Source organism: Xenopus laevis, chromosome 3L (assembly GCF_017654675.1).
Source record: "Xenopus laevis strain J_2021 chromosome 3L, Xenopus_laevis_v10.1, whole genome shotgun sequence".
Lineage (NCBI taxonomy): Eukaryota > Metazoa > Chordata > Amphibia > Anura > Pipidae > Xenopus > Xenopus laevis.
Genome location: NC_054375.1, coordinates 61,759,613 through 61,786,293, shown reverse-complemented (window position 1 = coordinate 61,786,293; position 26,681 = coordinate 61,759,613). Strand labels below are relative to the sequence as shown.

Genomic DNA, 26,681 nt, shown 5'->3' with positions numbered 1-26,681 from the left:
CAACCAGTGTTATTGAATTGTTGGGGGAACACCTTGTTGTGGAAAAGACATTTAACAGGACTGCTTCTTTCCAATTTTACCAGTGTGAGATATGCTGGTTTACTTTCCAGCCATGCTTTATTTTTATATGTATTTATTACTCACACGCGACTGGTCCGCATCTATCCTCGTGGTGGCCCTCAGTCAGCCAGACTCCGCACCTGGCAAATTGGCAACATCCAAGAAAGTGAGATAGACTGGAGCCAACAACCACGGGATATTAGAGTAAAAGAAGAAAGTCTTTATTTCCAAGCATCTTTAAAAACACAGACAGGCATTCTCCTGAGGCTGTACAACTAAACCATGACGTGTCTAGTCACCTGACGCGTTTCGTGCCTCTCTTTGGCACTTCATCAGAGGTGGAGTCTGTTCCTAGCTCTCTGTCTTATATAGTGAGTACAATTAAAACAATACACCCATTAAAATTAGCATATTACACTCATGGTTTGTTTTCAGGCTACATTTTTTCTATTTCCTCTATATATCTATATGGGAACATTTAGTTACAATTTATATAATAATCGGAATCTCAATAAATACAAATTATTCCAGTAATTTTGAATTTACTTAGGTTTAAAGGAAACATGAAACCTCCCAATCACTATTCAATCCTTGTGGGAGGCGTGTTTTTAATGTGAAAATCCAATATACCTCCCTTTGATCTATTTTTTTCTGCAGATCTCCTCCTCTCACCCCTAGTTTAACCAGTTCTATACCTTGAAATTTTATTAGGTTGAAATTACCATTATGATTTAACATGATATGTTTACTTATAGCTGATACTCTCCTATGGTTATAACCAATGTGGTCCAAGTTATTCAGATTAATAGGTGTGAGATGTTCTCGTACCCGTTCTTTTAAAGATCTGCATGTGCGGCCCACATATTGTATGCCACATTCACACGTTGCTAAGTAAATTACACATTTAGAGTCACAATTAATGTAACTACGTATAGGGTAATTTTTTCCAGTTACAGTGCTGTTAAAGCTTTCTTTTATCATTATATGTTTACAAACCTTACATTTGTTTTTACCACATTTATAGCACCCATTTTTGTTTAACCATAGATTACTTTTTTTTCCCGTTCTTTTGTGTGAGTATAGGCTGGGGGAGACATCACTTGCAATTGTTCTATTACGTTTAAATACATATCTAATATTGTTCAGAACTGATTGGTCCAATAGTGGGTCCATTCTGAGGACCTCCAATCTTCTATTAATTATTTTCTTAATCTGATTTGCTTGACTACTAAAGGGAGTGATGAACAATGTTGATTTTTCGTTAAAGTGTCTTTGCGAATTATTTGTTTTTTTAGCTCGCTTGCTATTAGATTTTTTATTTGAGGTTCTACTTAGGAGATCATGTCTGGAGGTGGCCACTGCTCTCTCATAAGCCTCTTTGATATCTCTCGTATCGTATTCCCTCTCCAGCAGTCTATCCCAAAGTGCCATGGCTTGGTCCTGAAAGGCATCCCAAGTAGTGCAAATACGTCTTAGACGCAAGAATTGCCCCACTGGTATGCCCCTCAGGACCGATTTGGGATGACAGCTGTCGGCTCTTAAAATGGTATTTCTCATAATGGGTTTCATATATACATCACATTCTATTTTGTCATTAATGGTACCCTTCAGAGAAATATCCAAAAATTCAATTTTGTTTTTTTGCCAATTATGTGTAAAGTGTAAATTATGATTATTGGTATTACAGTATTCCACAAAAGTGATTGCTTCCTGTTCAGTACCCTCCCAAATTATAATCAAATCGTCTATATAACGTTGGTAACTTTTTATACAGTGTCTGAAGGGGTTAATGTGTCCATAGATGTTGCACCGTTCCCACCAACCCATTACTAGGTTAGCATATGTGGGGGCAAATTTTGCCCCCATTGCGGTGCCCCGTCTCTGGAGGTAAAAAACCCCATCAAACATAAAGTAGTTATGTGTTAGGAGGTATTCAATACTGAGCAGGATAAACCGTTGTGTATCTGTGTCGTAGATATTTGAATATAATAGCCAAAATTCAATGGCCTTCATTCCTGTTTCATGCTGTATACTGGTATATAAAGAAGTGACATCTAGTGTCAACCAACTATACTCCGGTGACCAGTCAATTTTTTCCACTATATTCAAGTAATGGCCAGTGTCTCTTACATATGATGGCAACAGTTTAACTATGGGTTGTAACATGTTGTCAACAATACGAGAGAGATTCTCATTTAAGCCGTCAATACCGGAAATTATAGGCCTCCCTTTAACATGTTCAATCCCTTTATGAACTTTTGGTAAAGCATGAAAGATAGGTATTTTAGAGTTGTTGGATATTATTTCATCATGTTGGTCTTTGGTAAAGACCTTCATGTCCACTCCAAAGTCAAATATTGTTTCTAAAATAGCTTTATAGTCATTAGTTGGGTCACTGGGTAACGGCTCATATGTCTCACAGTCATCCAATTGCCTAGAGCATTCCGCAAAATATTGTAGTCTATCCAATACCACCACTGATCCGCCTTTATCCGAATTTTTTATTATAATTTCTTTATTTTGGGACAGCTCTTTTAATGCTTTTTTTTCCCCTTGGCTAATATTGGAATTAGCTTTATATTTTTTTTGTACATAATTAGTTTTGTATGATAGTTTTTCTAAATCCTGTTCAACTAATTTTTGGAATAATTCAATATACTGCCCTCTATGTTGGATTGGGTAGAAGGATGAGGACCGGGCTTTGTCAATTTTCGTTGGGGTCACTTCTGTAAAACCATTTCTATCTAGACATGCATCTACAACATTACATACATCAATAAAGTTAGAGCCATCATATGTCATATTGTCACTTTCATCATGTGAATTGGAGTTTCCTTCTGAAATAGAATGTGAGGTATCGTTACAAAGAATTTGATCTACATTATGTGTCTGTTTGTGAAAGAAGCGTTTCAAAGTGAGTTTTCGTGTAAATCGATTCAAATCCAATACTGTGTCAAAAAGAGAAAAATTATAATCAGGTGAAAAATTTAGGCCCTTGTTCAAAAGGCTAATTTGTGATGGTGTTAAAGTGCTAGAAGACAAGTTTATGACATTATTAGGCTTAGACATTTCCATACTTATCTCTGATCCCCTCTGTCCCCCATCCCCAGTCCTGGATCCCCACTGTCCAGAAATCTCTTGCGCTTGGCGTTTAAAAAGACCCTGGATTCATCTCTCATCGGATATTCGGCGTCCTCATCGCTGGTATAGGCTGTGTCTGAGAATGACACTCTACTGGATCCAGTATCTGAATATGTGTTACGTGATCCTGATTTCTTCTTTTTAAAAGTATAGTTCTTCTTTTTCATTGCAGGTCGTGGTAGCTGAGGTGGTCGCATCCTGTGCCAAGTATAAACATTGTCATTATCAAAATCAATTTTATCTCTGTTGTACTTTTGTTGTTTGATCTGCATGATTTCATCCTCATTGTTGTTCAATTTTGCCTTTAATTTTTTATCTCTATATGTGAAATCACTATTTCTTGGTAGATTATTCATCTCTGCTTGTAATAAATTAATTTCAGTCTTTAATTCTGCATGTTTCACTTTTTCCTTATTAGCAATCAGTGTCATCAAGGTTATAGAACAAGTGGTCAATGCTTCATTCCAGGCTGTTATAAATTCATGATCTTTAGGATCAACTCTAAAAGCAGGGTATTTATTTATTCTCAGCCCCCTAGGGATACGTTTCTCTTTAGTATACCTCTCCATTGTAGTGTAGTCCCACCAAGTTCTTTGTTCAGCCAGCATCAACTTTTCCAGCTGATAGAAGATTGCGGACATAGATTTGGATTCCGAATTATAGAAATTTGTAGCACCTGCGGTAAATAAAAGATCCGCTTTGTTTCCCCTTGTATCATTTAGAAATTCAATATCATGCATACAAAAAGCCTGTGTGTTAGCAGTCTCTGATGCCTGTTCGTGTGCTTGGTCCGCCATTGTAAGCGTTGAACCGTAAATTTTGGTGCGTCTAATGGCTGAAAAAATCAAGTCAAATATAACTCACTCCCCCGGTATTTTGCAATATATTAAGCAATGTCCAGCTTACCCTTCTTCGCGGTGTTGTTTTAAAACCAGTTCCCAGGTATCATGGCCGTTGTGTAGCGGTCCCTTAGAAAGACGCAGCAGTTGTTGTAAGGCAGCCTCTCGCCACGGACAGGCGCGTATCCCTCCGCGTGTGTGTAACCACGTGATGTCCGACCGCTTCAAACACACTGTTCCTCTTAACCTGGGAGCTGGCGACGTAGAGACGCTGTCGTCTCCCTCACTCAGCAAGGGTTTGCGGGCATGGAAATTGCGGAGACACTCCCAGTGGCTGTAGTTGTCTCTGTATTGCTCGGGGTCAATAAAGTTGTTAATGACAATGCAGTTCACCAATACTTTCCGCTTACACTTCCGGATCTTCGTGTAACATTAATATAACAAAGTTAACGGACTTTCAAAAACAGGTCCGATGATATGCAGGACTTAAGTCACATGTATAGCGGAGTAAAAACAACTTTATATGTATTTATTACTCACACGCGACTGGTCCGCATCTATCCTCGTGGTGGCCCTCAGTCAGCCAGACTCCGCACCTGGCAAATTGGCAACATCCAAGAAAGTGAGATAGACTGGAGCCAACAACCACGGGATATTAGAGTAAAAGAAGAAAGTCTTTATTTCCAAGCATCTTTAAAAACACAGACAGGCATTCTCCTGAGGCTGTACAACTAAACCATGACGTGTCTAGTCACCTGACGCGTTTCGTGCCTCTCTTTGGCACTTCATCAGAGGTGGAGTCTGTTCCTAGCTCTCTGTCTTATATAGTGAGTACAATTAAAACAATACACCCATTAAAATTAGCATATTACACTCATGGTTTGTTTTCAGGCTACATTTTTTCTATTTCCTCTATATATCTATATGGGAACATTTAGTTACAATTTATATAATAATCGGAATCTCAATAAATACAAATTATTCCAGTAATTTTGAATTTACTTAGGTTTAAAGGAAACATGAAACCTCCCAATCACTATTCAATCCTTGTGGGAGGCGTGTTTTTAATGTGAAAATCCAATATACCTCCCTTTGATCTATTTTTTTCTGCAGATCTCCTCCTCTCACCCCTAGTTTAACCAGTTCTATACCTTGAAATTTTATTAGGTTGAAATTACCATTATGATTTAACATGATATGTTTACTTATAGCTGATACTCTCCTATGGTTATAACCAATGTGGTCCAAGTTATTCAGATTAATAGGTGTGAGATGTTCTCGTACCCGTTCTTTTAAAGATCTGCATGTGCGGCCCACATATTGTATGCCACATTCACACGTTGCTAAGTAAATTACACATTTAGAGTCACAATTAATGTAACTACGTATAGGGTAATTTTTTCCAGTTACAGTGCTGTTAAAGCTTTCTTTTATCATTATATGTTTACAAACCTTACATTTGTTTTTACCACATTTATAGCACCCATTTTTGTTTAACCATAGATTACTTTTTTTTCCCGTTCTTTTGTGTGAGTATAGGCTGTAATACCAATAATCATAATTTACACTTTACACATAATTGGCAAAAAAACAAAATTGAATTTTTGGATATTTCTCTGAAGGGTACCATTAATGACAAAATAGAATGTGATGTATATATGAAACCCATTATGAGAAATACCATTTTAAGAGCCGACAGCTGTCATCCCAAATCGGTCCTGAGGGGCATACCAGTGGGGCAATTCTTGCGTCTAAGACGTATTTGCACTACTTGGGATGCCTTTCAGGACCAAGCCATGGCACTTTGGGATAGACTGCTGGAGAGGGAATACGATACGAGAGATATCAAAGAGGCTTATGAGAGAGCAGTGGCCACCTCCAGACATGATCTCCTAAGTAGAACCTCAAATAAAAAATCTAATAGCAAGCGAGCTAAAAAAACAAATAATTCGCAAAGACACTTTAACGAAAAATCAACATTGTTCATCACTCCCTTTAGTAGTCAAGCAAATCAGATTAAGAAAATAATTAATAGAAGATTGGAGGTCCTCAGAATGGACCCACTATTGGACCAATCAGTTCTGAACAATATTAGATATGTATTTAAACGTAATAGAACAATTGCAAGTGATGTCTCCCCCAGCCTATACTCACACAAAAGAACGGGAAAAAAAAGTAATCTATGGTTAAACAAAAATGGGTGCTATAAATGTGGTAAAAACAAATGTAAGGTTTGTAAACATATAATGATAAAAGAAAGCTTTAACAGCACTGTAACTGGAAAAAATTACCCTATACGTAGTTACATTAATTGTGACTCTAAATGTGTAATTTACTTAGCAACGTGTGAATGTGGCATACAATATGTGGGCCGCACATGCAGATCTTTAAAAGAACGGGTACGAGAACATCTCACACCTATTAATCTGAATAACTTGGACCACATTGGTTATAACCATAGGAGAGTATCAGCTATAAGTAAACATATCATGTTAAATCATAATGGTAATTTCAACCTAATAAAATTTCAAGGTATAGAACTGGTTAAACTAGGGGTGAGAGGAGGAGATCTGCAGAAAAAAATAGATCAAAGGGAGGTATATTGGATTTTCACATTAAAAACACGCCTCCCACAAGGATTGAATAGTGATTGGGAGGTTTCATGTTTCCTTTAAACCTAAGTAAATTCAAAATTACTGGAATAATTTGTATTTATTGAGATTCCGATTATTATATAAATTGTAACTAAATGTTCCCATATAGATATATAGAGGAAATAGAAAAAATGTAGCCTGAAAACAAACCATGAGTGTAATATGCTAATTTTAATGGGTGTATTGTTTTAATTGTACTCACTATATAAGACAGAGAGCTAGGAACAGACTCCACCTCTGATGAAGTGCCAAAGAGAGGCACGAAACGCGTCAGGTGACTAGACACGTCATGGTTTAGTTGTACAGCCTCAGGAGAATGCCTGTCTGTGTTTTTAAAGATGCTTGGAAATAAAGACTTTCTTCTTTTACTCTAATATCCCGTGGTTGTTGGCTCCAGTCTATCTCACTTTCTTGGATGTTGCCAATTTGCCAGGTGCGGAGTCTGGCTGACTGAGGGCCACCACGAGGATAGATGCGGACCAGTCGCGTGTGAGTAATAAATACATATAAAGTTGTTTTTACTCCGCTATACATGTGACTTAAGTCCTGCATATCATCGGACCTGTTTTGAAAGTCCGTTAACTTTGTTATATTAATGTTACACGAAGATCCGGAAGTGTAAGCGGAAAGTATTGGTGAACTGCATTGTCATTAACAACTTTATTGACCCCGAGCAATACAGAGACAACTACAGCCACTGGGAGTGTCTCCGCAATTTCCATGCCCGCAAACCCTTGCTGAGTGAGGGAGACGACAGCGTCTCTACGTCGCCAGCTCCCAGGTTAAGAGGAACAGTGTGTTTGAAGCGGTCGGACATCACGTGGTTACACACACGCGGAGGGATACGCGCCTGTCCGTGGCGAGAGGCTGCCTTACAACAACTGCTGCGTCTTTCTAAGGGACCGCTACACAACGGCCATGATACCTGGGAACTGGTTTTAAAACAACACCGCGAAGAAGGGTAAGCTGGACATTGCTTAATATATTGCAAAATACCGGGGGAGTGAGTTATATTTGACTTGATTTTTTCAGCCATTAGACGCACCAAAATTTACGGTTCAACGCTTACAATGGCGGACCAAGCACACGAACAGGCATCAGAGACTGCTAACACACAGGCTTTTTGTATGCATGATATTGAATTTCTAAATGATACAAGGGGAAACAAAGCGGATCTTTTATTTACCGCAGGTGCTACAAATTTCTATAATTCGGAATCCAAATCTATGTCCGCAATCTTCTATCAGCTGGAAAAGTTGATGCTGGCTGAACAAAGAACTTGGTGGGACTACACTACAATGGAGAGGTATACTAAAGAGAAACGTATCCCTAGGGGGCTGAGAATAAATAAATACCCTGCTTTTAGAGTTGATCCTAAAGATCATGAATTTATAACAGCCTGGAATGAAGCATTGACCACTTGTTCTATAACCTTGATGACACTGATTGCTAATAAGGAAAAGTGAAACATGCAGAATTAAAGACTGAAATTAATTTATTACAAGCAGAGATGAATAATCTACCAAGAAATAGTGATTTCACATATAGAGATAAAAAATTAAAGGCAAAATTGAACAACAATGAGGATGAAATCATGCAGATCAAACAACAAAAGTACAACAGAGATAAAATTGATTTTGATAATGACAATGTTTATACTTGGCACAGGATGCGACCACCTCAGCTACCACGACCTGCAATGAAAAAGAAGAACTATACTTTTAAAAAGAAGAAATCAGGATCACGTAACACATATTCAGATACTGGATCCAGTAGAGTGTCATTCTCAGACACAGCCTATACCAGCGATGAGGACGCCGAATATCCGATGAGAGATGAATCCAGGGTCTTTTTAAACGCCAAGCGCAAGAGATTTCTGGACAGTGGGGATCCAGGACTGGGGATGGGGGACAGAGGGGATCAGAGATAAGTATGGAAATGTCTAAGCCTAATAATGTCATAAACTTGTCTTCTAGCACTTTAACACCATCACAAATTAGCCTTTTGAACAAGGGCCTAAATTTTTCACCTGATTATAATTTTTCTCTTTTTGACACAGTATTGGATTTGAATCGATTTACACGAAAACTCACTTTGAAACGCTTCTTTCACAAACAGACACATAATGTAGATCAAATTCTTTGTAACGATACCTCACATTCTATTTCAGAAGGAAACTCCAATTCACATGATGAAAGTGACAATATGACATATGATGGCTCTAACTTTATTGATGTATGTAATGTTGTAGATGCATGTCTAGATAGAAATGGTTTTACAGAAGTGACCCCAACGAAAATTGACAAAGCCCGGTCCTCATCCTTCTACCCAATCCAACATAGAGGGCAGTATATTGAATTATTCCAAAAATTAGTTGAACAGGATTTAGAAAAACTATCATACAAAACTAATTATGTACAAAAAAAATATAAAGCTAATTCCAATATTAGCCAAGGGGAAAAAAAAGCATTAAAAGAGCTGTCCCAAAATAAAGAAATTATAATAAAAAATTCGGATAAAGGCGGATCAGTGGTGGTATTGGATAGACTACAATATTTTGCGGAATGCTCTAGGCAATTGGATGACTGTGAGACATATGAGCCGTTACCCAGTGACCCAACTAATGACTATAAAGCTATTTTAGAAACAATATTTGACTTTGGAGTGGACATGAAGGTCTTTACCAAAGACCAACATGATGAAATAATATCCAACAACTCTAAAATACCTATCTTTCATGCTTTACCAAAAGTTCATAAAGGGATTGAACATGTTTAAAGGGAGGCCTATAATTTCCGGTATTGACGGCTTAAATGAGAATCTCTCTCGTATTGTTGACAACATGTTACAACCCATAGTTAAACTGTTGCCATCATATGTAAGAGACACTGGCCATTACTTGAATATAGTGGAAAAAATTGACTGGTCACCGGAGTATAGTTGGTTGACACTAGATGTCACTTCTTTATATACCAGTATACAGCATGAAACAGGAATGAAGGCCATTGAATTTTGGCTATTATATTCAAATATCTACGACACAGATACACAACGGTTTATCCTGCTCAGTATTGAATACCTCCTAACACATAACTACTTTATGTTTGATGGGGTTTTTTACCTCCAGAGACGGGGCACCGCAATGGGGGCAAAATTTGCCCCCACATATGCTAACCTAGTAATGGGTTGGTGGGAACGGTGCAACATCTATGGACACATTAACCCCTTCAGACACTGTATAAAAAGTTACCAACGTTATATAGACGATTTGATTATAATTTGGGAGGGTACTGAACAGGAAGCAATCACTTTTGTGGAATACTGTAATACCAATAATCATAATTTACACTTTACACATAATTGGCAAAAAAACAAAATTGAATTTTTGGATATTTCTCTGAAGGGTACCATTAATGACAAAATAGAATGTGATGTATATATGAAACCCATTATGAGAAATACCATTTTAAGAGCCGACAGCTGTCATCCCAAATCGGTCCTGAGGGGCATACCAGTGGGGCAATTCTTGCGTCTAAGACGTATTTGCACTACTTGGGATGCCTTTCAGGACCAAGCCATGGCACTTTGGGATAGACTGCTGGAGAGGGAATACGATACGAGAGATATCAAAGAGGCTTATGAGAGAGCAGTGGCCACCTCCAGACATGATCTCCTAAGTAGAACCTCAAATAAAAAATCTAATAGCAAGCGAGCTAAAAAAACAAATAATTCGCAAAGACACTTTAACGAAAAATCAACATTGTTCATCACTCCCTTTAGTAGTCAAGCAAATCAGATTAAGAAAATAATTAATAGAAGATTGGAGGTCCTCAGAATGGACCCACTATTGGACCAATCAGTTCTGAACAATATTAGATATGTATTTAAACGTAATAGAACAATTGCAAGTGATGTCTCCCCCAGCCTATACTCACACAAAAGAACGGGAAAAAAAAGTAATCTATGGTTAAACAAAAATGGGTGCTATAAATGTGGTAAAAACAAATGTAAGGTTTGTAAACATATAATGATAAAAGAAAGCTTTAACAGCACTGTAACTGGAAAAAATTACCCTATACGTAGTTACATTAATTGTGACTCTAAATGTGTAATTTACTTAGCAACGTGTGAATGTGGCATACAATATGTGGGCCGCACATGCAGATCTTTAAAAGAACGGGTACGAGAACATCTCACACCTATTAATCTGAATAACTTGGACCACATTGGTTATAACCATAGGAGAGTATCAGCTATAAGTAAACATATCATGTTAAATCATAATGGTAATTTCAACCTAATAAAATTTCAAGGTATAGAACTGGTTAAACTAGGGGTGAGAGGAGGAGATCTGCAGAAAAAAATAGATCAAAGGGAGGTATATTGGATTTTCACATTAAAAACACGCCTCCCACAAGGATTGAATAGTGATTGGGAGGTTTCATGTTTCCTTTAAACCTAAGTAAATTCAAAATTACTGGAATAATTTGTATTTATTGAGATTCCGATTATTATATAAATTGTAACTAAATGTTCCCATATAGATATATAGAGGAAATAGAAAAAATGTAGCCTGAAAACAAACCATGAGTGTAATATGCTAATTTTAATGGGTGTATTGTTTTAATTGTACTCACTATATAAGACAGAGAGCTAGGAACAGACTCCACCTCTGATGAAGTGCCAAAGAGAGGCACGAAACGCGTCAGGTGACTAGACACGTCATGGTTTAGTTGTACAGCCTCAGGAGAATGCCTGTCTGTGTTTTTAAAGATGCTTGGAAATAAAGACTTTCTTCTTTTACTCTAATATCCCGTGGTTGTTGGCTCCAGTCTATCTCACTTTCTTGGATGCTTTATTTTTAGCTTTGTTTTGGTTGCATAGCAAATTTATTTAAGGGAGATTGAATTATTGCATCTTCTGCAGCATATTTATGGGCTAATGTTTTTATTTTTGTTATTAAAAAACAAGTACAGTTTTAATAATCATTCGGTGCCCCAGTCAATTAACCGGTCTTTGGGGTGTGAGAGGGAACCCACACAGACATGGAAAGAACATGAAAACTTATTGCAGATAACACCCTGTCTGGAATAAAACTCAAACCCTCACTACTACAAGACAGCTGTGGTATCCACTGTGCCACCGTGGCCATCATTGGTTGTGCTCCTGCAACTGAGAATTAAACTACTCTTGTCTTTGCTAAGGCTTTAAATAGAACATGATATGTAGCAGTTGCTTCTATAATGTCACTTACATAAATGCAAAAATTGGCTCACTATAGACTCCATCTCCTTACCCTGGTCTTGAGTGGATGGCGGGTGAATAACCAGAGAAATGTAGAGGATCTCCCTCAGTTTTAGAGTATATGTTGGAAGGAGAATGGGCCAATAGGAGCAACTCATTGTATCATATTCTTTCCTGGCATGTATAAAAATAACCCCAGCTATTATCTTCTTATTATATTGCTTTCAGTTAGTGGGGTAACTACAATGTACTGGGCCCCCCAGCAAACAAAAAAACTTTGAAGGAGCTCAATGCAACCCCTACTTGCTTCCCTGCCTATCCATGTCCCACCCATCCACCTGCAGCTATTCCTCGCTCCCAGCCTGCTTGTTCTTGTGTAGGATAGTGGATTTCAATGGAGCATAGAGGAAACAGACCCTGCAGTCCAGGACCCCCTGTCCCCCCCCCCCAAGACAACGGGATCTGCTTCTTCTGTAGTTATATAACTGCTTTCAGCTGTATTGAGGGAAAGAAAAACACAGAGACAATGATAACAATGTGATTCCCTAGTCAAATCATGGGTCTGTCACTATTTGTCTGTAATCAACTTTTAGATCTTAATTCCTACAATAAACAATTGCAATGTAGGGGTTCATTAAGAAAGTAGGTACAAGGGGTTCAGTCACAAAGATCTTTACAAATATGTAATTTTTTTTTAATAAAAAAATGATAAATGTGCCTCTAAGAGTCATACCTTCCAGGTAGTAAATGGCGTCGCCAAAAAAAATGCACGCAATGAGAATAATTTTCCCTCTGCACAACTAACTATATTTTGTGGCCACTGTGCGACTCAACGGACAACCCAAAAAAAGATTGTGGGGCTTATTTATAAACACTGAGCAAATTTGCACCTGGGCAGTAACACATGGCAACCAATCAGATCATAACTTTCACTTTTCATCCTGCAACTGCCTGAAATAAAGCTAATCACTGAATGGTTGCTATGGCTTACTGCCCTGGTGCAAATTTGCTCATTGTTTATAAATAAGCCCCACAATATTTTTTTGGGTTGTCCGTTGAGTCGCAAGGTGGCCACAAAATATAGTTAGTTGCGCAGAGGGAAAATTATTCTCATTGCGTGCATTTTTTTTGGCAACGCCATTTACTACCTGGAAGGTATGACTCTTAGAGGCACATTTATCATTTTTTTTATCAAAAAATATTACATATTTGTCAAGATCTTTGTGACTGAACCCCTTGTACCTACTTTCTTAATGAACCACTACATTGCAATTGTTTAATGTAGGAATTATCAGAAAGTCTAACCCTGGACCTAGATATCACAATAGAAACACAATGGATGCAGCTTCTGTGGGCATATGATGCAGTTCAACTGAAGTCACAGTGGTGCCAATCATTATTGTTATTAACAAAAGAAGTACAAATTAACTCAGATCCACTGGCAGAGATAGATCAGACATTTCCTGAATTTTCTACTGACATTGCATGAAGGGGGTGTTCTGATATGTCAAAACTTAGAAGGGTGCTTGTCTGGGAAACATCTTACATTCTCAGTTTGTACAGTTATTTCTGATGTACGCATGCACTATAATAATTCTAAATGACATTCCCAATTATCCAGAGACTAGAGTATGTGAAACAAATGTAAGGTTATATGTATTGATCTTTACTAAAAGCATAATGAAATTGTGATTCATATTCTAACAAAACTTTTAGAACAAAAATGTAATTCTAGAACTAAATAACAGCACAACTGTGCAGCAGGACTTATAAGACTGGTGCTTGCCAAAGAATTCTTAAATAACAGCTCTTTGTTGTTTATGTGAGTACTTCTAGAGCCATGTATCTGTGCTGGGGAACTCCTGACTTTCACAACGTGAAGGAATGTATGCTTTCCTAACCTTCACTAGCAATGATCTTTTATCTGTGTGCAGTAATTAGCCACTTAACTGTCTTTTTTTTGTGCAAGTTTTTGAGACCACAAATCAAATTTAAAAGGGAAAATTCTGATTGTATATTTTTTTCTATATTTTCCTTAGCCAAAATCATAGCTACGTGGAGAAAGATAAATGCAACTTACACCCTTAATATTTTGCATTTCTGCAGATAATCTGATACTAACACAGACTGAATCATTAGTTAGCATTTTTGTAGTGAGCCAAGAAGATTGTGATCTAAATGCATGAAAAATCTGTCTATAAATGGTCAGCAGTTTTTTTAATAGAAAGGTACAACATTATTTCTTTCTTAAAGTTGTCCACAGGAGCTCCTCATATTCCGACTATTAAATGCCATGTTAGTGACACTGCACATGCTCAGGGGCTGTGAGCAGATGCTGAGAAACTATAGGCCCTATTTATGATTCTCAGCTTTTTGGTGGCAAACTTTTTTTTTTAAAAAAGCCTGCCCGGGGAAACGAAAGTTGCCGAGATAGTATTGCGAGTTAGGAAACTCATGTCAATAATGATTGTGTAAGCATCAAGGCTTGAGTAATCATAAATAGGGTCCTTAGCTTAGGGAACAATGGAGTTTAAGTAAGTGTTATGACCTTGATTTATTTCCATGTGGTGAAATTAGTATAAAAAGATTGAGTACTGATATGTAGCAGGAAATCAGCTTGCCAAGTGCCCTGACTGTGCTTTTAAATTGGAAATATGCTTCCTAGTAACATAATGTAGTTGCTGTAAAAATCTCATGTCTGTACTTTCATAATTCTGTTTATGATTGTATGTTTATCCAGAAGAAGGAAAAGATTCAAAGCTGTCCAAATCAAAGGAGGAAAAACACTTCTTTCTAGCTTCAAACCAGCATCTATTCAAGGGAATACCCTTGAGTTCTGGTTTGCTAAAAGTGCATCCAGAAGCTATGTTTTCCAAAAGCTATTCCCTAACTTTACTACATTCTGTGTAACAACCACTTTCTACCACTTAATTCATAGGGAAAACCCTGTATGGTTTATTGAGTTACTTAAATATTCATGAAGGCCTCCTCAGCAACAGGTCTGTAGTCCTGCACAGACTCTCTCATCTCTCATCAACATTTGAAAAATGCAATGAGGGGCAAAAAGTTATGCCACACAGCAATTTCTTTTACAGTGGCCATTTTATGGCCATCCCCCCCAAATACCATGTCCATTTTACAAAATTTGGCAGGTTATGGAACATTTGACCACATTTCTGGAGTTTTAGGGACATATTTTTTATGTGTTTTTACAGATTTGTTAATGAAGGTGAAATTGCCCTTTAAGCTGCAAGTATCAAGATCCCCTAGAGACCTGCTTATCTTATTAGTTATTTTTCTGGCGTCAGTGCAGGAGATCAAAGGGAAATGAGGGACATTTCAGTTAGAAACTGGGACTGCAGGCTGAGCTGTCAAAATCTGGACTGTTCTTCAGAAAATGGGACACTTGGGAGGTATGTCTTATGTTTACTACAGACAGGGCCACTATCACAAATCAGTGGGCCCCTATTACTTACTTGACAGTGCCTACCCTTCTGGGGGCCTGGACTATTAGCCCACTACCTGGCCATGATGATCAGTCCATTCATCTAAGTATAATAGAGGCCCAGTGTTACAAAATGCCCACTTAAATAGGCAACAACTGTGAACAACTTACACTGTTATGTCAGAATATACTCAAACTCTACTCACTTTGTCAATATACAACTCTGTTTTGCCAGTCAAACTGGACTGTTGCATCTGTTAGGTGCCCCAGTGGGACTGTCCCCTGACAGGGCTCTTACCTCAGCCTCGGTCACAGGAGTCCTAAGTCTTGTTCTAAAAAAAGAAAAAGAATGCAATGTCTCCACTCAGGATAAACTATACTGCAACAATTCTGCATGTGAATTTATAGTACAATAATAGCTACAACTCATCAAGCATAGTTGTTATTTGCAGAGAGCATGCCATGTTTAAAATTCATTCTCAGATTCTCAGGTCATGGTATATCTATAAAAAAAAGTCAAATCAACTGGACTTGCTGTGTTTTTTCCTTGAAGACATTTCACCAGTCATCCATCAGTGTGCTGGTGGGGATCATGTCTGCTCTGTGATGTCGAGTTTAGATGACCTACCGTTAGTGATCTAGTAAATGGTGGGAGTCAAACAGCAGGTACTGGTCTGTGTGGGTAGGTTTCCTGTAGACCCTTTCCACCCTCTCTGACCAGAGGTGTCATCTTGCACATCTTCTTGTGTAAACTTGACGTTGTGGTCCACTGTGTTGATGTGTTCAGGGTTCAGTTGGATGACTAGTGAAACGTATTCGAGGAAAAAACACAGCAAATCCAGTTGATTTGACTTATTTCTATAGAAAATGTATACATATTGCCTGCATAGGACATACAGTATAAGACTTGTTTTATATTTGACCTGCTAGGGAACCCTCATCTACAGTACATGTAAATTCCTTTAGAATCTTGAAAATAACTTGCTTGGGTTTTCCTAGCACCGATAAGGGCATGCTTTGATCTTCAAAGCCCTGTAAACGGCAACCTTTTCTTATGCACCCTGTAAAGACCCTGTAAAGACAACACAGCTTTTTTAGACATTAGCACTTGTACACCTGCCTGTACATCTGATTGAAATCTCTCTGTTTATACCTGCAACTCTCTCCCTTTCTCCAGACTTCCTTCCTGAAATTGTCACAGTGAGACATCTTTTCTTGAAATTATAAAATAATTCAATATACTTGAGAGTTGTATACATTACCAGGCCCGTATTTGTGGAAAGGCCACCTAGGCCCGGGCCTAGGGTGGCAGGATTTTAGGGGATGGCATGCTGTCCAACCACACCCACATTGATTCAAAAACACTGGGGATGTGTTGGAGATACAATAATTTTTTACATTTCCCATGCGCCAATCCCCATTGCTCCAGTCCAGATGATGAAAATTTGCACGTATAAAGGGGAGGGGACAGGGGCGACGGATGGCAGTGGGCCTAGGTAAATCCGGCCCTGTACATTACTCTGATTACAGTCACATCACAATGACATTTGTAGACTTATGTGAACAATAGCTCAAAGAATGCCTAATAAAATATTAAGACAATTAAACTTTTCTTAGCATGCACATAGTAATATAGTAAGTTGAACAAAGGACACCTGTCCACCGAATTCAGCCTTTTTTGTTTTTTGATCAACAGCAAATTGATCTAGAGAAAGGCAAAACTACTCTTTAAATTTGCCTCAAACTGAGCAAAAATTCCTTTCTGACTTCAAGTTGGCAATTGGGCCAGTAACTAGATTAACTTGTAGTTGTATTAAGAGCTATTTTCAATAATTCTGTATTCTCTCACTTGCTAAAAAGCAATCTTCTTGATGCCAATGTATCAGCTAGTACAACTTTACAGCTCTCACTGTAAAAACCCCTTTCTGAATAGTTAGATGGAACCTCCTTTCTTCTAATAGGAAATTTAAAGGTTTCAGGTACTTTCAACATGGGATATGGCAAGATCAAAAAAGTCTGGCAGATATAGGGATTGAAGTAGTAAACATTTTGATATATAATCATAAGTTTGAAAAATCCTTCATATAAGAGAGGGTTAAAAAATCATATATCAGTATGTAATTTATATAAATAGGAAAAATCCCTAAGTATATCGTTTGGGTTCTAAAACAAACATGAGATGAGCATTAGGAGTCTGTGCATTGCTAAATCACTAGACATTACTGGAATCAAGCTCAGGAAGTTTTAACGTCTGTTAAAAAAATAGCGAAGGATAAAAAATTTATTCAGGAAACCCGTAAGGGCAGGCCATTCAAAATCCAGACTGCCATTCAACATCTTCTTTTACTAATAAATAATTTAGGATCAGAACTGAACAAACCCCGGAATTTTTAGCTTTCCAAGGGCAGAATTTCAGCTTCAAGACTCATGGGGATTGAACATGTACCTTTCAAGACTGCAAAACCTGATCATAATACTGTGCTTACAAATAAGGCAGATGGATTTTAAAACTAAGAGCACTTTATTTCCGTGGGCTCAATGACAAACATAATTTATTATGCTTTCTGGACAATTTATGAGGGGTTTATTGCTTTCTGCGCCTTCATACATATTAAAAATTTGATGAGTCTGACATGAGGCATGTTAGCTTAATTAAGATAGTGAAGATTCAGGTGTCCCAGGCTTTATAGAAAAAAAAGAAATAATAAGGTTTCTTAATAATACATTATTATATTAAGCCCCACAGCCCCTCTTCTTCCCTCTGCCAGCATGTACCTTTGCATCCTTATGCGCACAGCTTCAGGCAGCCCCAGAGAATGGGTTTTTGAGTTTTTTCCCGGTGTCCCGCCAGCTCCAGTTTTTGTTTGCATGCTTTTTGAGAAATTTTGCTTCATATTCTATTTTTTAATTTTCCTTTCTGCATTTATATCTTCTTAATCTCTGTGCCTTTTCTTTATTTTAATGGTATGATCTAAAAGTTGCCATTCACAGTGTTTATTGTTCAGAAGTTCTTAGAGTAATGAATATAATCTGTGTTTATCATAGCGATATTTAGAATGATGCAAAAAATGTGTTTCATGTTGCCAGTTTATTGATAATAGGTCAAAACAGGCACTGTGAGATATCACAATCTTTCATCGCACACTACCAAACATTGCAGATCATTTCAATCCCATTTACTTCTCCTGTCCCTGACACTTCTCCTCCTTCTGGCAGCAGTGTATCACTCCAAATCCAGTCTCTGCTCCTGCATGCACCCTATCTCCAGATTATGCTCTACTTCAAGATGTCACTCTGCACACCTCCCAAAAGGCTGTAACAGACAACTCAGACAACCTTATTTATTGTCCAATCATTCCAGTTTACAACAAACTACTTGCTGAGCACAACCTTATTATATCCAGGGGCTTCCTGTTTCTAGGCATCCCCAAAACATGGTTAACCCCACTGACACAGCTGCCCCCATGGCCCTTTCCTTGGGGGGCCTTCAGCTCAACCACACCCCAGAACCAGCAAAAGATATGGGGTAGTGTTCATTCCAAGCCATCGATCAAATACCTTCCCTCACCTTTAATTTTTTTGAAGCCCACACAAGTAAGATCTACTATCCTCTTGCTTTACATGTTGCAAACATCTTCTTCCCAATCCAAGATTCTAGACGATTTCTCAGTCTTCTACAACCTTTGCTTTCCTCTGTATCTTCATTTACTTACCCTGAACTTGCTGTATCTTTTTTCAATGACACAATCACCAATGTGCTGGACAGCTTTGCTTCCCTCTCCACATGTTGTACCAACAGACAATGCTGTTGGAGAAAAAACAACTCCAACACTAGCTAACATTACAAAAATCTCATCTCACCTTGATCCTATTCCTTCTCATCTCAATCCTCCTCTTTCACCTATATTCACTCCGACTCTGAATTCCCTCTTTAATATCTCACTTTCTCCCTCTACAGGCACATACCCACACTCATTCAAACATGCTGTCATTAAACCTCTACTTAAAAAAACCTTCTCTAGATCCTACACTCCCCTCTAATTTGTGAGAGACATTCACCCTGGTGGTCTAGTGGGCCGTTGGGGACGCCCACCCCGCCATTGGCGGGGACGCCCGCCACGCTGCTCCCCATCCTCTTCTGTGACGGTTCCTTAGTGCGCACGCGGCACGCATCTCCTGTATTTATAGGCGCATTGGCGCTTGCATAATGATGTCAGCGTGCAATGGCGCCAAATTCAAAACTATTTAAAGAGGATTTGGTGTCCTATTCATTGCCCGTTATAGATTAATCTCCTGTGAGTTCCTAGGTGCTATCTTGTATCTTGCTTGTATCTGATTCCTGTTGTGACCCCTGCCTGCCTGATTAATCTGTCTTCTGTGATCCTGACTCCTGCCTGGTAATCGACTATTCTAAAATCTGTATTCCGACCCGTGCCTGTCTGACTCTTCTTGATTGATACCCTGGTTTTGACCCTTGCCTGTCTAACTCTGATTGTATTCTGCCTGCATCAACTCGGCATGGTTTTGACTACACTTTCTGCCTGCTCCTTGAACTGTGACCTCCTGCCCAAAGACTTTGCTGACTATTGTGCCCCTTTAGCTTGGCTCCTCTCTTTATAAGACCTGGTGGCATCCAATTAGCCGAGGGCTCCTCCCGAGGTGAAAGGTGGCTGTTAAAGGCAGAAACAAGAGTCGAGACCAGGGAGCCTAGCATTGGTTCTGGATTTTGGGTGCTGATCGTGAGATAATTATTGGCCAATCTCTCTCCTTCCTTTTCCCTCAAAACTACTAGAACAGCATGTACACAATGAGCTCCTCACACTATCTAACTTCAAACTCTCTACTGGACTAGCTACAATCTGGCGTTTGTCCCCATCACCCCACAGAAACAGTCCTTACTGAAAGGAAAATTCAACCTGTTCGTAAAAAAAACCCGTACATGGGTAAACAGTACACATTTTTTAATTAAAGTATATTGGAGATAGATTTCTTTTTCATTGAAGAAAGTAAAAATTGGATTTTATTTTTTCGCCTTTATATCCCTTTTAAGCAATGGAGATCTGTTTCTCTGTAGTTGCCTCCAGTAGTCACTGGATTCATTGCCTTCTGTAGGTTTGAAAATAGGCTCCTTAAAGATATTCAAGAATCTAACATAAAAAAATACTGCAAAAAGAAGTTATGGACAATGTAACTTATATAATTGTTTGCCTAGAGGAAGAAAACTGCAAGTACATGTAGTAAGGTTTTCTTTTGAATCCATATTCAGCAAGATTTGATTTTCAAGCTACTGGAATCAGTCCATCTGAGCAGGTTCACAACTGGTATTTTAAATGAGGTAAATAAGGTTGTTCTCAATCTGGCTGTCCACAACTTTTTTGTCATCTCCAACTGATAGTTGTTTAATGTGTATAGCTAACCAAAATACAGCAAACACATTGGGCCCGGGGCATATATGTAGCAGGAACAAATCCGTAAATATTCTGAAAGACACACAGAGAAGAAACACTGTATTTATCCCAGCATATGTGATCCTCAGTAATAAATACAATTATTTGATTTGAAATGTGTGGGAAGTTATTCAGTTAAACTTGCGTACAAATAAAATATTTTTGTTATATTTTCAGGAGTAGAAGAACTTGATCAAGCACTTACTGTACTGCTGACAACTAATATGTTTGTTGGAGGATTCTTTGGATGTCTACTGGATAACACAATACCAGGTACTACATTGTAAAAACAAATCTTAGCCTTCACTAGTGATGGGCAAATTTGTCCCGTTTTGCCGGAAAATATGAAACGGCAAAAAAGTTGCAAAATGTGAATTTTGATGCCCGTTTTTTTACATCCATGTCAATTTTGACGCCGGCATTAACGTCAATGGGTGTCTGAATAATGTTGACGTGCGACGGTTTTGACACGATCGATTTTTCTGACGAGCATCCAACATTTTTTTATGCCGCTGAATTTGTGCGGCAGTTTTGCAAATGTATTCACCATCAGCGAAACGCATAAATTCACCACGAATTTGCACCTGTCAAATTTATTCGCCCATCACTAGCTTTCACATGTACATTGAGTACTTCAACCTCCAAGGGGTACAGTACCCAGTTTTTTAAACATATTTTGCAACATTTGTTATCTCATATTTCTCCCTACATAAACTTTTAAGGTCTAAGAAAACCCATGTTCTCATTTTTTAACTTTGGACCCCTCTGGTAAAACCTATATTTTGGTAGCAGGTATGGGGGAACAGAAATGGGCTAAATATTTAGCCTTCCTCATCATATTCAAGTTGTTAGCCATCAATAATAGTTTAAAATGGGTATCATCTCTTCCTGGCAGTTCAAGTCCTCTAAAACACATCTGCCATGCTGACATTAATTCTCAAGATGAGTGGAGCCCTTACCCCCAAACTCCTAATTTGATTTTAAAAGGAAATGATCTCATTAAAAGATTAAACCATACATTTTCTGCTTACTTGTATGGCTAAATGTTGATGTAAAGGCCTTTGCAAACATCCAAAAACCCATTGTGCATTTTTTTAGAGCCAGTAAAATGTAAAAGCCCTAAAGTGTTATTGTAAAGACCGACCAATCAGGTGTCTTGTTTTTAAACCAGCTCCTCTGTATGTGAAATGTGCCTGTCCAACAGGGTTGCAAATCTAGCCATTAGATAATGGGGATAGGTATGTACATTTGCATTTACATATCGCTACTTGTATATGCAACACTGTACATCAGAAGTTTGGATATTATCTTTCAGTTATAATCTATGGACCTACTGGTAAAAAAAAGTTAAAGTATATTTTATGCATCTAATGTTTACCAATAGAGATGGGTGAATAAATTTGCGAAACTGCCGCGAAAATTTACCAGCGAAAATCACCGGCGTCAAAAAAAATTTACACCAGTGTCCGTTTTTTTGGATGACAGCACATTGTTGCCAGCATCCAAAAAACGAGACGCTGGCGCCATTTCATGATTTTTTCGCCGTTTTTTCGGCAAAGCGAAAAGCCCAAAATTCGTACATCGATATTTACCAATAACTTTATTTAAAACATCAAAGTCTTAGTACAAGGAGCATCAACTGATTCTAACTTCAACAATTTTGAAAGTAAAAACCATGTTCAAGTAGTTCTAAGCTTATTATGTCTCTCTCTAAAGTCCGTTTATGTTTTGGCTAGCAACCAGCAGCATCTAATAAATCAGTTCTTCATCCAAAAAGGATGACCTTATTTTCTTATTTCCGCTCAGGTTCAGATGAAGAAAGAGGAACTTCAGCTTGGCATAAACAAATGCACCCAGAGAAAACTAATGGTAGCACTGAGCAATCTTGTTATGATCTGCCTTTTGTCACAAAATACCTTAGAAGGCTTTCATGGAGCCGTTACATTCCATTCTTACCAGCATTTCATATGAAGAATTAACTGCCCTATTCCACAAGAGTTGGTTTCCTGCATTCCCAGGCATCTAATTATAAAGTCATTCAAATAAATGGATTAACTTTAGAACCGTAGTTTTACATTGAAATATATTAACTTGTATCCCTGGAAAATGTTGAAATAGCTTCCAGGGTCTCTAAGAATGTTAAGGTGAACAATGAAGGAAATTGCAAATTATTAGTGACATTGTATTTATAGAACCAATGCAAATATCATTATAACCCAGTCATCAACCCTCTCATTTTCCAAATGTTTCGATACATATTTTCCTATCTATGTCATAAATTTGGCAGGACCAACTACAGTTATCCCAGAGCAGCTTCATTGTATATCCTGGGGGGGGGATTATTTATTTCTTTAGCTGTGTAATAAGTAATTCTATCTATATCTGGCCAAAAACACTTGTCAGTTACAACCCCTTCAATATTGTACATAGACAGTGGAGAAGATTTCATCAGAATCTATTTCATTACCGATTACATTTTCCCATTTTAACCCCAGCCCATCCTTCAGCAGCACATGACATCACAGACAATGCCACTGGGATCAATATCTGAACCCAAACAAAAGGCTTACACGGGGCTTCTTAGAAGCCGTTCTTGTCTGTGACCTACATGTATCTTTTTCTTTTACATGCAGACTATTAAATAGCTTTCCATGAGTGATAACACTTCCCAGTCGATTGCCTGTATGCCTTAAGTGCACCTACCAAATTAATGTGTTTATTTAACTTCCATGGTCCAAATTAAAATCTTCATAAATGACTGATTCCATTGCATTGGAAAGTAAGATGGTGTCAGGGGAAGCAATTTATCATTGCATTTCTCACATTCCTGTTAGGAAGTATTGTACAGTGCTTAGACACAGGACACATTTATGTTATTTGACTTCTCTTAGTCTACATAGCTATATAACATTTTCAAACTTCTAGCCATGTAGAAACTTATCTATAAACAAACAGAACACAGACAGAAATGCATTGCACCTGCATACATTTTCTTAGGCATACAAAATAAATATCAATGTTGTCATGCTATGAATTGTGCATTTGCTTTTATATTTAAAGTCCTTAGGGAAAATACTTGTTCTAACTCTTGAACCTGAGGCCTTTTTTGGTAATACTTCAAGTGTCAAATGAAAACATATCTCTGTTGAACAGTGTCAATTCTGCTAATAAAAGCAAAATAATTGCAAATGAGTAAGGTAATACGCTGTTCTTTGTTTCATGGTTCAGTCCACTTTATAGCAATTGATACGGAGCACAAATGAGTGCACAACAAAGCATGGTTTGTCTGAACTCATTCTTTTCTGCAGTTCAGTTCCTATGGATATGGAGGTCAATGCTGAACAATTACACATATGATTCAACATTGGACTGTTACACATTGATGACGGCTAAGTAATTTCAGTTTTTTGCTCTATTTAAAAACTGACTTTTGTAGACAATGGTATATAAGACAAGAGGTCTTATATACCAAACCAAGCTGGCTCCACTGTTGGTGCCTGTGGCTGTATGAAAAAGATAGACCTGCATTCCCCCCTTGAATACAGTGCAACCTGCAGTGCAATGCTTTATTTATGAGGGGCAAGCTGGAGATGGCCATCATCCACTTCCTAGGCCACCATCCCCTACTCTTGTACTTGTATCCTTTGTCATGTTAGAAGGCCCCCCCTGGTTTCTCAATCCCTCTGCCTCTCTGGAAATTAGAAGTAAAATGGTAGTGTGACACTTCCTTAGAAAGATCTCCAGGCCAGGTGATTTTTCAGAAATGGGGCACTAACCTGGGGATTTAGTTCACTGGCAGTGCCTAACACTCTGGCACCACCCAGGGAATTAATTTCTTTCTTGTATTTTTGCAGCAGATTTTAATATCTGTAATGCTGGCTCTCAAACTGCCAGTGCTACAGATGTTATGTTTTTGGTTTCTTCTTGGTCTGGAAAAATGTGGCATGGCAAGATCAAAAACGACTGGTGGTGAAGGGGTTAAGTCTTAGGTGCCTATTTACTAATCTAATCAGATTTCTCTAAAAAAAAGTCTAAGGGGGTTATTTAGCAAAGGTCGAGTTTTCTTTGTTTTCTGTGAAAAAGTTTTCAAGGTGATTTTTTTTGGTCAAAAATCGATTTTAAGGTTAAACAAAAAAAAACTCTTTTCGAGATTAATATACCCTGACCTGGAAATAGCTCAAATCCAAAATACTCCAGCTAAAACCTGTTGAGGTCATGTAGAATTCAATGGCAGAGGTCCCTTGAACCATTTGAAGATCAAGTTTTTTTCTGTTGGTTTCGCTCGAAAATCCGATCAATTCGAGCGATTGGAGTTTTTTTTTTCAACAAAAACTCAATCAATTTGAGTTTCCAGGTTGAGTTTTTTCCATTTAAGTTTTTTCATAAATTAGAAACCCTTCGAGTTCATTCAAGGTTTAAAAAAGCTCATATCAATCTAAAATTCGACCTTTGATAAATGAACCCCTAAAAGTTTGAGATTTTTAGTGTGTGAAAACCATGAAAAACACTAATAATAGTAATACAAAACTTCAATTAAAAGCAGTCGAGATCCCAAAGAAGTCACTGAGCTGTGCGGTTGTTTTTAACATTCAGACTTTTGCATATTTCAAATGTAATACTTAGACGAACTATCTCTGTGAAACAATGTAAATTCTGCTAATAAAAGCAAAATAATTAGTGATGGACGAATCTGTCCTGAATCTGTTCGCGAAAATTTGAGAAACACATTGAAGTCAATGGGCCTCAAAATGAATTTGACGAGAGCGAAAAATTTTATTTGCTCGACTATTTTATCCAAATGCATTCAAGTCAACGGGCGTCCAAATAATTTGGACGCACGGCAATTTTTATGCTGGTGCCAATTTTGACGCAGCGGATTTTTTCTCCGGCGAAACGTGGAAATTCGCTCACGAATCCATGCCTGCCAAATTTATTCGCCCATCACTAAAAATAATTTCAAATGAGTTAGGAAATATCCCAAATGAGGGTATGCTGTTCATTTATTTCATGGTTCATTGCTATGTGCTCCACCTTACAGCAATTTATGTGGAGCACAAATGAGTGCACAAAAAACTCTAAAAATAATATAAAAATTCTCCAAGTAAAAGCGATCGAGGTCCCATAGAAGTCTGTGGAAGCTGTGCTGATCCTATAACCGTTCAGACTTTTAGAGGTCTTTGTATTTTTTCGCTTATAATTGTCCAAAGTATAACGTTTTAAGAGGTTTTAGAAACATTTGTATTCTTTTCTGATCATTCAGCGTTTTTTTCCGTATGGACTTTTTATATTGGGATATTTCAAGAAATCTGTGTAACTGGGAATACACTTGAGTGTCAGTGTCATGTAATAATAAGGCTAGGGTGAGGCGGGGCAGAAATTAGCCTGCTGAAATCTGCAGGCTGATTTCAGGCATCGACCGCTAGACAAATCTTCTTGTATGCAGATCTCGGCTCAAACTGCAAAGTCACTTAAATGCAATCAGTTCAGCCCTGTAATATGCATTTACTTAATTGTCAAGCAATATAGTAACCTTATGTTACAAATGGCCACATGCTATTGCTACTGGGGGAAAGATCCTGCTTTTGACATTATGTTCTTAATCTTTGAGTTGGACCTCTGGAAACCCTGATAACCATAAATCTTACTCTTGACCTCCTTCCCCATGTACCTAAAGGGTAGTAAAAGATTGAACTGGCATTGTTGTAAGGACTACGTACCTCATGATTTGCAGCAGAGTGGGCAAGGGTTTTAAAAGGACACAACCAAAATACCCTTAATTAACACAACCAATTAGGAAGTGTCACAGCTGAGGCTAATGCGTTAATTAAGCAAATAACATCTCATCATGCCT

The 26,681-nt window shown here is 38.0% G+C and overlaps 1 protein-coding gene across 1 annotated transcript in view; it reads left to right on the top strand.

Annotated features, from left to right (window-relative positions):
• Positions 1-24,022, top strand: part of LOC108710252 (solute carrier family 23 member 1) — a 71,944-nt gene extending 47,922 nt beyond the window's left edge. The window contains exons 11-12 of the mRNA XM_018251395.2: positions 21,008-21,103; positions 22,637-24,022. Coding sequence (XP_018106884.1) covers positions 21,008-21,103; positions 22,637-22,809 — 269 coding nt within the window. The 3' untranslated portion in view covers positions 22,810-24,022. The remainder of the gene's footprint in view (positions 1-21,007; positions 21,104-22,636) is intronic.
• Positions 24,023-26,681: the final 2,659 nt, after the last annotated feature.